Source organism: Myiozetetes cayanensis, unplaced genomic scaffold (assembly GCF_022539395.1).
Source record: "Myiozetetes cayanensis isolate MyiCay16 unplaced genomic scaffold, myiCay2020 scf30, whole genome shotgun sequence".
NCBI classification, from domain to species: domain Eukaryota; kingdom Metazoa; phylum Chordata; class Aves; order Passeriformes; family Tyrannidae; genus Myiozetetes; species Myiozetetes cayanensis.
The window spans coordinates 4,423,077-4,436,184 of NW_026087522.1; the positions used below are offsets into that span (position 1 = coordinate 4,423,077).

The following is a 13,108-nucleotide window of genomic DNA, read 5'->3' on the forward strand; positions in this document are numbered from 1 at the left end:
TGGGGGACAAGGAGGATGCACAGGGAACTCAGAAGGACTCAGGATGTCTGGGAACTCAGGAGGAGGCCCCTGCCCTGCCCCATGGTCACAGCCTGAGGGCCAAAGGCAATGGCCATGTGCCAGCCTAGGGGATGGCAAATACACCCAGGCACGATCTCAGGGTCACAGTACGTGGAATAAAAGGGACATCCATGCCTTGTCCCACAGTGTCAACCCATGGACACAGCACGAAAATCTGTGCCCTGCCCTGTGGTGGTGGCCTGGGGATGCAGAGGGATGTCCATGCCCTGTCCCATGGTGACAACACAGGGAATGAGAGGGACACCTGTGTCACACCCCCCCGTGACAGTACAGGGTAGATGGTGACACCCGTGCCCTGACCACAGTGACAGCTGGGCTGTGTGGGAACACCTGTGAGGGCTAGGGATGGCTGTGGGGACACCTGTACCCTGGCCTGGTGTATTTGGGGACACCACAGTGAGTTGGGACACCCGTGCTGACCAGGGATGGCAGGTGGGGACAGCTGTGCATTGCCCAGGGGGCTGGCCCGGGGTAGTTGGGACCACTCGTGATGGTCACGGATGGGCGAGGACACCCGTGCCCTGCCCACAGGGCTGGCTGGGGGTAGCTGAGGACACCATAGCATATGGGGACACCCGTGATGGCCAGGGGTGGGTGGGGACACCTGTACCCTGGCTGGAGATAGCTGGGGACACCACAGCGGGTGGGGACACCCATGATGGCCAGGGGTGGGTGGGGGCACACGGGGCTGGCCCGGGGTATTTGGGGACACCCGTGACGGCCAGGGACGGGTGAACCAGGGTAGCTGGGGACACTACGGCGGGCGGGGACACCCATGATGGCCAGCGGTGGGTGGGGACATCCGTGCCCTGCCCACCGTGACGGCCCCATCGCCCCGCAGGTCCCAGACCCCACGGACACCCCCGGACACCACCCCTGTGGCCAACCCGCACCCGCGACCCCGCACACAGCACTGACCGCGCCCCTCCGCGCTGACCACGCCCTCAGACCACGCCCCGACCACGCCCCGGCCCCACCCCTGTCGCGTCTATCAGGCCCCGCCCCTTGCCCCCTTTGGCCCCGCCTCCCTTGCCCAGGCCCCGCCCCCCTCGGCCGCGCCGGCGCGGAGCTCCCGCCGCGGTGCCGCCCGCGGAGCCGCAGCAGGGCCGGGGGGGCCCGACCGGCTCGGGGGGACACGGGCAGGGACACGGGGACAGCGACAGGGGCGCGGGAGCGGCAGGGCCCGGCGCGGCGCCGGGCAGCGCGGCTGCATGAGGTTGATGCTGCTGTGCTGCACCTGGAGGGACGAGCCTATGGGAGAGGACGAAGGTGCGTGACCCCCCCGAGCCCCCTCCCATCCCCGCCTGACTCAGCGCTTCCGCCGCCGCTCGGGCACCGAGACCACCCCCTCACCTCCCCAACCCGGCTTCACAGCGCCCGCCGGCCGGCCTGCGGACCCCGCGTCCGCCCTGCATGCGCCCGCATCCCCTCTGCATCCGCATCCTCTGCATCCCCCGCATCCCTACATCCTCCTCTGCAACCCCCATCCTGCGCCTTTACATACCCCCTTGCATCCTCCGCGTGTCCCCTGCGGTCTCCGACCGGCCAGAATCCCCTCTGCACCCCCAAATCTCTCCTACACCCCTACTCACCCTGTGTCTCCCCCCTGCACTCCCCATCCAGCCCGTATCACCCCCTGCATCCCCCCTGCATCCCTCCTCTGTCCTGCGTCCCCTTGCACCCCCATATCCCCCTGCACCCACCATCCAGCTTGCATCCCCCAGCATCCCTACATCCTCCTCTGAGACCCCCATCCTGCTCCCTGACATCCCCCTGTAACCCCACATGTCCCCTGCCCCTCCTCAGCCACCCTGCATCCCCCCTGCACCCACGAATCGTCCCCTGCACCCCTCATCCAGTCCACATCGCACCCTGCATCCCCTCCTGCATCTCTTCTCTAGCCTGGATCCTCCTTGCACCCCTGTATCCCTCCTGCACCCTCTGTTCAGGCTGCATCCCCTATGCTCTCCCAAATTTCCCCCTATACCCCCTGTCCAGCAGTTTCCCCCCTCCAGCCTGGATCCCATCCTCCTGAACCCCCACGTCTCCCTCTGCACCCCTGTCCAGCCTGCAGCCCCTCCTGCACCCCCCTACATCCCCCTTCCTGCACCTCCACATCTCCCCCTGCACACCCCTGTGCCCCTGCTGCACCCCCAAAACCCTGCACCCCCACATCCCCTCCAGCCTGCATCCCTGCCTGCACCCCACAAACTCCCTGCATCCCACATCCCTCCTGCACCCCACAAACTCCCTGCATCCCTCCCTGCATCCCACATCCCTCCTGCACCCTACAAACCCCCAGCATCCCTCCCTGCATCCCACTTCCCTCCTGCACCCCACAAACCACCTGCATCCCTCCCTGCATCCCACATCCCTCCTGCACCCCACAAACCCTCTGCATCCCTCCCTGCATCCCACATCCCTCCTGCACCCCACAAACCTCCTGCATCCCTCTCTGTGCCTGCACATCCCTCCTGCACCCTACAAACCCCCAGCATCCCTCCCTGCATCCCACATCCCTCCTGCACCCTACAAACCCCCAGCATCCCTCCCTGTACCTGCATAGCCCTGCCTCCCCCCCACAAGCCCCCTGCATGTACCCCCACATCCCTGCTCTGCCTTCCTTCCACTCTGCAGCCCAGGGGCCCCTCATCCCTCCCCACACCCACCAAGAACTTGCACCCCCAGGATCTCTGCAGTCACCCTGCACACACCTCTGTGGTCCCTCCCTGCACCTCCACATCCCCCTGGGGACCCCCTGTGCATCCCTGCTCCCCTTATCCTGCAGTCTCCCACCCTGCACCTCTCCATGTCCCCCCGTGCACCCTGCACCCCCAGCACCCACCCTGCACCCCTGTGTCCCCCCATTTGTCCCCCACTATATTCTGCACCCCCTGTCCTCCCTGTCTCCCTCTCTTCATCTATCCTGTGCCCCTCAACCCCCCTACACTCCCTGCACCCATCCTGCCCCCTGTGCCCCCCTCTGCACCCACCCTGCACCCCTTCCCACTCCCCACCACCCCTCCTGCCCCTCATCATGTGCCCCCCATCCCACCCCTGGGCACATCAGTGCCACGACCTTGACCCGTCCCGGGATCGATGGGGGTGGGGGATGGAATTCATCCCCCCGGGGGCAGAGGGAGCTGATCGTGGGTGCTGCTGCAGAGTGACAGCCCTGTCCCCTCGTGTGCCCCCCTCCCACAGGGACCGACCTGCCGGTGTGTGCGAGCTGTGGGCAGGGCATCTACGATGGGCAGTACCTGCAGGCGCTGAAGGCAGACTGGCACTCGGACTGCTTCAGGTGGGACCCCCCCCTCCCTGGGGGACAGCGGGGACACCGGGATGGCACTGGGGGGACGCTGCGATGGGGGCAGCAGGATGGGTGGTGTGATGGACGCTGGAATGGATGGCCCCAGGGACACTGGGATGGCCTCAGGGATGTCAGGATGAGTGGTGTCATGGATACCAGAATGGATGGCCCTAGGGACACCAGGATGGCAGCATGGACACCAGGATGGGTGGTGTGGAATGGATGGCATCAGGGACACCGGGATGGCATCAGGGATATCAGGATGGATGATATCAGTCATGGACACTGGAATGGATGGCCTCAGGGACACTGGAATGGCCTTAGGGACACCGGGATGGCCTCGGGGACACTGGGATGTCCCACAGGGACAGTGACAGAGGACCCCCCCGCGGCTCTGGTGGTGGCACAGCCGTGTGTGAGGCTGTCACGGTGTCACATGCACCCGAAGCGTGGCAGTGCATCCTGGCACCCGCGGTGGGTGCCCCGGCTGATGCCTGGCCTGGCAGAGGGCCCTGCTGCCTGTCCCCCGCGCTGTCCCCTCCTGGCCGGTGACAGGGTGCGCGTGGCTGATGTCACCCGCCCCCCTCCCTCCCTGTTTCCTCTTTCACTCGAGCCCTCCCGGCAGCTCCAGCCGTGGGAGCCCCGAGGAGGACAGGGAGGAAGGTCCCGGCTGGGGGTTCACAGGGGGTGGCCGGGACCTGCCGGGGTTCCGCGTGGGGCTGGGGGTGCCCGGGGTGTCCCCGGGGTGTCCCCCCTGTCCCCGGGGGGAGGATGCTGACGGCGGTGCTGAAGAAGAGCCGCGTCCTGAGCGCCGGAGCCAAGTGAGTGGGAGTGGGGATGGGATTGGGAGTAGGAGCGGGTCAGGAGGGATTTCCACCCCACGGACCCCCGGGGGGGCTCAGCCTGTGCCCCCCATCCCCCCCTGCCTGGGCCATCGGCCCCAGCGAAGCCACTGCGGGGCCGCAGCTGGATCCGGCCCCCCCCATGCCACGGGTGAGCGGCTTCCGGCAGCGCCGGGGAGCCCTCCCCCTCCTCCCCATCCTCCCCCTCCTCCCGCTGCTCCTCTTCCTCCCCCTCCTCCCCATCCCCGCCCCCAGCCCAGGGATGGTTCGTGCTGCGCCATCGGGCGGGGGAGTCCTCGCGCGGTGACATCATGGGGTGGGGAAACTCCTCGCCGTGACGTCACCGCTGGTTGGTGCTTCACCTGCGCGCCCGCCCACGGCTGAGGGGGGACTGCGACAGTCCCCGTGCACCCCCAGCACCTCCTGCGGCGTGTCCTGCAGCAACCCCAACACCTACAGCACATCCCCTACAGCATCCCCTCTGCACCCACCTACAGCACATCCCCTATAGCAAATCCCCTATAGCAAATCCCCCATAGCATCCCCTCTGCATCCCCCCTAGAGCAAATCCCCTATAGAATCCCCTCTGCATCCCCCCTACAGCAAATCCCTACAGGCCCTATAGCAAATCTCCTATAGAATCCTCTCTGCATCCCCCCCTACAGCAAATCCCTATAGCCATGCCCTATAGCATCCCCTCTGCATCCCCCCTACAGCAAATCCCTACAGGCCCTATAGCAAATCTCCTACAGAATCCCCTCTGCATCACCCCTACAGGAAATCCCCTATAGCAAATCCCCTACAGCACCCCTCTGCAACCCCACAATCACCCTTCCCCCTTATAGGAACTCCCCACCTGCAACCCTGCTGGTCCCCTAAAGCAGCCCCCTACAGGAAATCCCCTATAGCATCTCCCCTGCACCCACCCCCCACATCCCCTATGGGAACCCTGCACTTGCAGCCCCCGCTGCACCCCTACAGCACATCCCCTATAGTACCCCCCCTGCATCCCCTATAGGGAGCTCAGCACTCCTGTACCTGTCTGTGCACCCCCAAAACTGACATCCCCCTGCACCCCCTTGGTAGCCCCTGAGCACATCCCCAACCCCTGCACCCCAAGGCTGCCACGTCCCTCTGTCTGGGGGTTTGTGACCACGTCCCTCTGTCCGTGACCAGGTTGGCACATCCCTCTGTGTGACCATGGGCAGGCTGGCACATCTGTCACCAGGGTGGGATGTGCTCTCTGTCCCTGACCAGGTTGGCACATCCCTCTGTGTGTCTGTGCCAGGCTGGCACGTCTGTCACCAGGGTGGCATGTCTGTGACCGGTCTGGCACGTCCCTCTGTGTGTCCATGCCCAGGCTGGCATGTCCTTGCTGGGCTGTCACCTCCCTGCCCCATGTCTGTCCCAGCTTGGTGTCCCCAGACGTCCCTGCAGCACCTGCCTGCACTGTCGCCCCTGGAATCCCCTGCTGCCACCCTGGGGAAAGTGGCATACGGATGCAGTGGGGTAGGAAACAGGGGAAGCAGCTTGTCCAGAGATCCATGGGGTGGATGAGCACTGGCTGTGCCCTGGGGTGACAGTGGGGACGGGTGACAAGGGTGTCCCTGTCCCTGGCGCAGGTGCTGCGAGTGCGGGGCCTCCCTGTCCCACCAGTACTACGAGAAGGATGGGCGGCTGTACTGCAAGAAGGATTACTGGGCACGCTTTGGGGAGCTGTGCCACGGCTGCTCCGAGCACATCACCAAGGGGCTGGTCATGGTGAGCACCAGGGGGTCCCTGGGGGTCCCTGGGGTGGGGCACGGAGCCCTGACCCACGGCCGAGCTCCTGGAAAAGGGTGATGTGGGGAGGGAGTGCAGACCCCCAGCACAGGTTGGGCTCTGCGGGTTTGCACTTCAGGTGCCTCAGGGACTGAGGGAGGCTCGGGGTGGCGGGAGATGTCCCTGCAGGCATTCCCAGCCTGGTGGCACCTCTGTCCCCACCACCCTGCCTGCCCTTCCCTTGTCCCCAGTGCACCCGTGGGTGCCCCTAGCACCCTTCAGTGCCCCAGACACAGGGGCCCTGGGGCTGATGGCATCTGCCCACAGGTGGCCGGGGAGCAGAAGTACCACCCTGAGTGCTTCAGCTGCCTCAACTGCCGCACGTTCATCGGGGACGGGGACACCTACGCGCTGGTGGAGCGCTCCAAGCTCTACTGGTACGTGCTAGCCTGCGTGGGAGGGCGGGGGGCACATCCCCTGGCACCCCCCGCCCACCCTTCTCTCCTCTCGTCCCCGCAGCGGGCACTGCTATTACCAGATGGTGGTGACGCCGGTGATCGAGCAGATCCTGCCGGATTCCCCGGCTTCCCGCATCCCACACACCGTCACGCTCGTCTCCATCCCCGCCTGCTCTGACGGAAAACGCGGCTTCTCCGTGTCCATCGACCAGGGCTGTGGCACCGAGCACCCCCGCACCGTCCGTGTCCGAGAGTGCGTCCCTGTTCCCCTCTGCCACCCTGCCCTGCCCGGGGCTGGGCCATCCTGGGTCCCCTCTGATGCTGGGATCCACCCCAGGGACACTTTGTGGGGTGGGAGGAGGAGGGATGGGGTCCTCTTCGGCCAGGGGTAGCACGTCCCCAGCTGCAGGGAGGTGTTGTGGGACCCACGCTGATGTGTCCCTGGCCATCAGGGTGGCTTGGGGGTGACATGCTGGCAGTGCCCCTGGGTACCAGGCTGGCACATGCCCATGTGGTTGAGGTGGCTCAGGGGTGCTTTCCCAGCGTGTCCCTGTCCAGGAGGAGGGACCTGTGCCCTGCTTGTCCCCATCTAGCAGGGGTGACTCGAGGGGACCATGACTGTGTGTCGCCATCCCAAAGGGTGACTCATGGGTGTCGTGACAGCGTGTCCCCACGCAGCAAGGGCGACCCGTGGGTGCCATGACTGCGTGTCCCCATCCAACGAGGGCATCATGGCTGCGTGTCCCCAGCCAGCAGTGGGTGGCCCGTGGGTGCCTTGCCTCCACATCCCCATCTTGCAGGGGTGGCTTGTGGGTGGAGTGACTGTGTGTCCTCAGAGGTGACTCGCAGGGGCCGTGCCAGCCTGTCCCCTCCCCATTGGCTGGTGGGGGGGTCATGGGCAGTGTCCCAGCACATCCTCACTGCTGACAGTGATTCCATGGGCAGTGTCCCAGCACATCCCTACCAGTGAGGATGTCAGGAAGGTGACCCCGTGGGCAGTGTCCCAGCACACTCCCCCTGTGACACTCCTGGGAGTCTGACCCTGCTTCCTCTGGCCCCCCAGGGTGGACCCAGACTGCATCAGCCCTGACATGAAGAACTCCATCCATGTGGGCGACCGCATCCTGGAGATCAACGGCACCCCCATCGGCCACGTCCCCCTGGATGAGGTACAACCCTATCCCATGGGAATGCCCCCCAACCAGCCCTCCTCCTCAGCGTGGCCCCAAAACCACCCCGCTATCCTTTTCCACCCCCAGATCGACCTGCTGATCCAGGAGACCAGCCGCCTGCTCCAGCTGACCATCGAGCACGACCCCCACGAGCCTCTGGGCCGGGAGCCGGGGTTGGCCGGGAGCCCCCTGCCCGCCCCGTGCAGCCCCCTGCGCTCCCCGGCCCCCCCGGAGCCCGCGGCCATGCGCCAGCGCGCCGTCACGTAAGGCCACCACCTCGCCCCCTCTCCCCTTGGGGTCCCTCCTGGAGGCTCACCCTCTGCCTGTCCGTCCCACAGGAGGAGCTGCAGCACGGACAAGTCCCCGGGCTCGGGCTCCGTGGGCTCCCCCGCGTCCCAGCGCAAGGACATCGGGCGCTCCGAGTCCCTGCGCGTCGTGTCCCGCGCCCACCGCATCTTCCGCCCCTCCGACCTCATCCACGGGGAGGTGCTGGGCAAGGGCTGCTTCGGCCAGGCCATCAAGGTGGGACTCGTGGCACGAGCGTGGGGTTTGGGCTCCCCGGGGTGGAGGGTGGGGGTGTCCCCAGAGGTGGGGGTGGCTCAGTCCCTGCGCTCCCAGGTGACGCATCGGGAGACGGGCGAGGTGATGGTCATGAAGGAGCTGATCCGCTTTGATGAGGAGACACAGAGGACCTTCCTCAAAGAGGTGAGTGTCCCCTTTCCTTAACCCCCCTTTCCTTTAACCCACCTGCTCTGGGGGGGACACAAGGCTGTCCTGTCCTCTCCCCCACCTGACATGGGTCTGGGCACAGCACGTGGAGTGGGGTGTCCGGGCACTGTGGGTGCAGCCCTGCCCAGAGCAGGGTGCGGGTGCCTCGGGGTGTCACAGACACGGGGGTCGTGGGGGGTCTCCTGCAGGTGAAGGTGATGCGCTGCCTGGAGCACCCCAACGTGCTCAAGTTCATCGGGGTGCTGTACAAGGAGAAGAGGCTCAACTTCATCACCGAGTACATCAAGGGGGGCACCTTGAGGGGGCTCATCAAGAGCATGGTGAGCACTGGGGGGACAGGTTGGTCCCCCACCACCCCACAGCAGGGCTGGGGGACCCCTCTCCTCTTCTGTTCTGTGGCAAATCCCCCCTCCTGCTCCTGCTCCCCAGGACAGCCACTACCCCTGGAGCCAGCGGGTGAGCTTCGCCAAAGACATCGCCGCCGGCATGGTGGGTGTCACTGTGGGGTGGGTGGGTGGGTGGGATGGGTGCTGGTGGGCGGGGGGACCGTGGCGTGGGGGTACCCCCAGTCTCAGCCCATCCTTCCCCCAGGCCTACCTCCACTCCATGAACATCATCCACCGTGACCTCAACTCCCACAACTGCCTCGTGCGGGAGGTGAGTCCCACGCTGGCCGTGTCCCTGCCCTGGCCCGGGCGGGGGTCTCAGCCCCCCTGTGTGGCTCCCCTGTGCCTCACCCCTCTCCGCCCCCCCAGAACAAGAGTGTGGTGGTGGCTGACTTTGGGCTGGCGAGGCTGATGGTGGACGAGAAGAACCAGCCCGAACATCTCAAGAACCTGAAGAAACCGGACCGCAAGAAGCGATACACGGTGGTGGGGAACCCCTACTGGATGGCCCCCGAGATGATCAATGGTGAGGGGCAGCGTGGCCAGCCAGGGCTCTGTCCCCAAGCAGGGGACTCATGGTGGGGCAGGGACAGGCCATGTGTGGTGTGGTCTGACCTGTCTGTCCCCGCAGGGAGGAGCTACGATGAGAAGGTGGACATCTTCTCCTTCGGCATCGTCCTGTGTGAGGCAAGGACCCCTGGGGCTGGGGTCTCCCACTGGGGCTGGGGTCTCCCACTGGGGCTGGGGCCCTCACTGTGTTTGGGTTAACCTGCCCCCATGGCTGGGATGTCCCCTTTGGGGTTGGGGTGTTTAGAATCTGCCCTTTGGGATTGGAGCCTCCTACCTTGGACTTGGGGTGCTCATCGGGTTTGGGTTCCCTCCCCCTGGGATTGGGGTCTCCCTTTGGGAATTGAGGTCCTCACTGTGCTTGGGGTCCCCCTTGGGGTTGGAGTCTTCATTATGTTTAGGGTGCCCCCTATCCAGGACTGGGATTTGCCTCTTGGGAGTTTGGATCCTCACTGTGCTTGGGTTCCCCCTCTTGGGCATGGAGCTCTCCCTTTGGATTGGAGCCTCCCCACTTGGGTTTGGGGTCTCCCTGTTCTGGGGTCTCTCCCTTGGGGTTGGGGTCCTCATTGTGTTTGCCATCCTCCCTTGGCTGTGGGTCCTCATTGTGTTTGGGGTCCCCCTTTGGGGCTTGGAGGGTCCTCCCCTTTGGGCTTGGGGTCCCCCCTTGGGGCTCAGCCCTCTCCTCCCTCCCTTTGCCCCCAGATCATCGGCCGGGTGAGCGCTGACCCCGATTACCTGCCCCGCACCACCGACTTCGGCCTCAACGTCAGGGGCTTCCTGGAGCGCTACTGCCCCCCCGCCTGCCCCCCCAGCTTCTTCCCCATCGCCGTCACCTGCTGTGACCTGGACCCCGAGAAGCGGTGAGGGGCTGCAGACCCCCCTGGGGACCCCGCGGGCGGGGGACGGGGCGGGTACGGGGCGAGTGGAGCTGCCACATTGTGTCCCCCGTTTGTCGCCCAGGCCGTCCTTCGCCAAGCTGGAGCAGTGGCTGGAGACCCTCCGCATGCACCTGGAGATCCACCTGCCGCTGAGCTCCCAGCTGGAGCAGCTGGACCGAGCCTTCGGGGAGACGCACCGGCGGGGGGAGGGCGGGGTCCCTGCACCCCCCCGATAGGCCCCAACCCACCCCCTCTGGAGCCGCGGGACAAGGAGCTGCACCCGCCGCCAGCACCTCCTGGGGCTGCCCCCACCCCACCCCCGGGGCTGGACCCCAGGGCTCCCTGGATGCATTCCCCACCCCACCCCTTCCTCACGGGCTGCCCGCCCCGCTGCCCCCACCGCCCCGGGAGCCGGCTCTCCCCGGGGCCGCATGGCCCTGGGCACCCCCCCACGCCGTAGCTCTGCCCCCGGGGACCGTCCGGGTGTCCCCGTGTCCCCCCCGCCCGGCTCACCTCCCCTTTGCACACCGGGGGCTGCCCCGCACGACCCCCGCGGGCCCCCGGACAGAGCCGCGGCCTCGCGGCGGTGCCTTGGCTTTCCGTGAACTTGCACTGCGACACAGGAGGGACCCCCGGCTCCCTTGGGAGGGGGCCCACGACCCCCTCAGAGCCCCCCCAGGGCCTCCCTTCCCCCCCAGGGCACCCTCGTAGCAACGCCCTCGGCCGGCCTCTCACGCTGCTCCCGCTGGCACCCCGGCCCCGGGGGGGCTGCCGAGCGAGGGGTCCGTGTGGGGGGACACCCCCGTGGCGTGGGGACAGGCACGTAGCGGTCCCCGCCGCCCCACGCCCCCCTGCCCCGGGTGGGATGCAGGGCTCATCTCGGTCCCCTCGCCCTGCGGGCTCGGGGCAGGTTGGGGGCGGGGGGGGAGGGTGTTGCGCCACGCGGTGCTTTTCATGCTCTTTATTCAGGTTCATTTTTCTGTAAGATATTTAAAGAGAAGAGTTTGTATTATTTTTTCATACGACGTAGCGTTTGCCATTTGTCACTGCCTCGGTTCTGCTTTCCCGAAGGGATCAAACTGTGAAGCCTCTCCGCGCACTTTTGCCCGGGAAGTCCAAGGCGACGCCCCCTCCGGAGGCGGGGAGGGAGCTCAAACTGTGATGTACCCCGAGCCGTGAGTCAATAAATCCTTCCCCGCTCGCTGCCCGGCCTGCTTGGCAATCGCTCACCTCCCCCGGGGGGGCTGGGAGCTCGTGGGGACACTGAGGCAGGAGGGGACGGTCCCCCTGCCCAGGGGTGTGGTGGTTCTGGGCTTGGTGCCACCCCTGGCTCGGTCACCCGTCGTGCTGTCCCCACCCCGTCGTGGTTCCTGCCAGGCTCCCCCAGCCCTGTGTCCCCTCCCTGGCCTGGTGGCCGTGCCATGGCATGGCATGACATGTCACCACTGTCCCCGTGGGGTGGTGACAGGCAGGTGATGGAGCTGAGTGACCACTGGAGCAGCTGTGCCTCTGCTGTCCCCTGGGGCTGAGGTGGCCCATGCAGTGGTGGCCCGTGGCCCTGCCATGCTGTCCTCTGTCCTTGCCCCTTTCCTAAACCAAATTAAGGTCCCAAGGTGGAGGATCTCTGTCCTCGGGGGGTGCTGAGCTCTGGAAGCTGGAGAAGACTTGGAACTGAAGGAGCTTGTGGGGGAGGGACAGGGAAGGGACTGAGGGGATGTCCCCAAGGATGTCCCCAGGGATGCTGCAGCTGGGCGAGGAGCCTGAAGGCATCCAGGGATCCAGGCTGGAACCTCCATCATTGAACCTCAGGGTTTATTGTTCAGGAATGCTCAGCTGGAGGGACCAGAGGGGTTGGGGAGGTGACAAGTGGCTTTGACCCCTCCAGGGTGGCTCCTGACTGCCTGTCACCCAGCACCCAGTGAAGGACAGGGACAAACTGTCCCTGTCAGTGTCATGGGGCTGTCATGCCACCCTTGGTGACACCACACTGCCCTTGGTGACATCCCACTGTGCTGGTTCTTTGCTCTGAGAGCAGGACACTGTCACTCCCAGGGAACACCGGGGACCTGCTGTGGCTGTCACCTGGAAAACCCCATGGTCCCCAGTCCCCTGCTGCCTGGGGGACCCCTGGCCCTGCAGTGGGAACCCCCACAGCCAGGGGACCTCCAGACCTCCACAGCCCCTCAGCCAGCTGGGTGGAGCTGTGGGGTGTGATGTGCCTGGTGGTGCCACTTGCTGGTGGCCCTGCAGGGGACCCTCAGTGCCAGGATGGGTGAGCCAGCAGCTGGCCATGGCAGGTGGCCACTCAGTCACCCCCATGACCAGCAACTCATCCCAGACAAAGCCACTGGCCAGGACACCCCTCACCAGGCAGGGAGGTGGCCCTGGCACAGCCACAGTGGCCCCACGCCATGGTTGTCACCTACCCAACCCCTCCCCATGGGGGTTCTTCAGCACCCTGTGCCCCAAATCCACCCACTGGCATGTGTGGCACCAGGTCCCCTGCCAGCCCCTGCCCAGGGGCCACAGCCTGGCAGGGCTCCTTGCAGCCCCCCATCCACTGTGGCCTGACACCAGTGTGAGGGGCTCATCCCCCCCACTCCCAGCACCTGCCTGTCCCCTCAGCCACCACCTCCCGGGGGGACAAGGCCACCCAGACTAAGTACAGGCCACCAAGAGCTGCCACTGCACCCACTGCTCCCCCCCTACCAGGTCCTGCTCTGTGCCTGCCCAGGTAAAGTTCTGCCCAGGCCTGACCCCAGTCTGGGATGGTGGCAGGTAGGGAATCAGATGTCCCTGCCAAGGTGGTTGCCAAAGGCACTGGTGGCTCTGGCAAGGACAGACTGAGAGCTCTGGGTCCAGCCAGGAGCCATTGGCCACCTGGTTTATCCCCTTCTTCATGGGTGAGTTTAGGGCTCCAGGGA

The 13,108-nt window shown here is 66.1% G+C and overlaps 1 protein-coding gene across 2 annotated transcripts; it reads left to right on the forward strand.

The window, feature by feature from the left end:
- The first annotated feature begins 1,196 nt into the window (after positions 1 to 1,196).
- On the forward strand, positions 1,197 to 10,516 carry LIMK1 (LIM domain kinase 1). Of its 2 annotated transcripts, XM_050325663.1 has the most exons (16): positions 1,197 to 1,350; positions 3,286 to 3,382; positions 5,856 to 5,994; positions 6,322 to 6,431; positions 6,514 to 6,705; positions 7,516 to 7,621; positions 7,712 to 7,887; positions 7,963 to 8,146; positions 8,243 to 8,329; positions 8,542 to 8,673; positions 8,783 to 8,842; positions 8,945 to 9,010; positions 9,109 to 9,265; positions 9,371 to 9,426; positions 10,009 to 10,166; positions 10,267 to 10,516. In XM_050325663.1, the coding sequence occupies exons 1-16, from the start codon at positions 1,293 to 1,295 to the stop codon at positions 10,418 to 10,420; spliced, it is 1,932 nt and encodes a 643-aa protein (XP_050181620.1). In that variant the 5' UTR covers positions 1,197 to 1,292; the 3' UTR covers positions 10,421 to 10,516. The 2 variants fall into 2 exon arrangements, with proteins under 2 accessions (XP_050181620.1, XP_050181621.1); XM_050325664.1 differs by lacking the exons at positions 1,197 to 1,350; positions 3,286 to 3,382 and adding an exon at positions 4,045 to 4,212.
- Positions 10,517 to 13,108: the final 2,592 nt, after the last annotated feature.

What these genes read in the sequence shown, in the direction of transcription:
- LIMK1 (XM_050325663.1), top strand. Translation starts at nt 1,293, where the DNA reads ATGAGGTTGATGCTGCTGTGCTGCACCTGGAGGGACGAGCCTATGGGA. An exon ending in TCACCAAGGGGCTGGTCATG is followed by an intron (nt 5,995 to 6,321) that starts GTGAGCACCAGG and finishes ATCTGCCCACAG; the next exon opens with GTGGCCGGGGAGCAGAAGTA. An exon ending in TCGGCATCGTCCTGTGTGAG is followed by an intron (nt 9,427 to 10,008) that starts GCAAGGACCCCT and finishes CTTTGCCCCCAG; the next exon opens with ATCATCGGCCGGGTGAGCGC.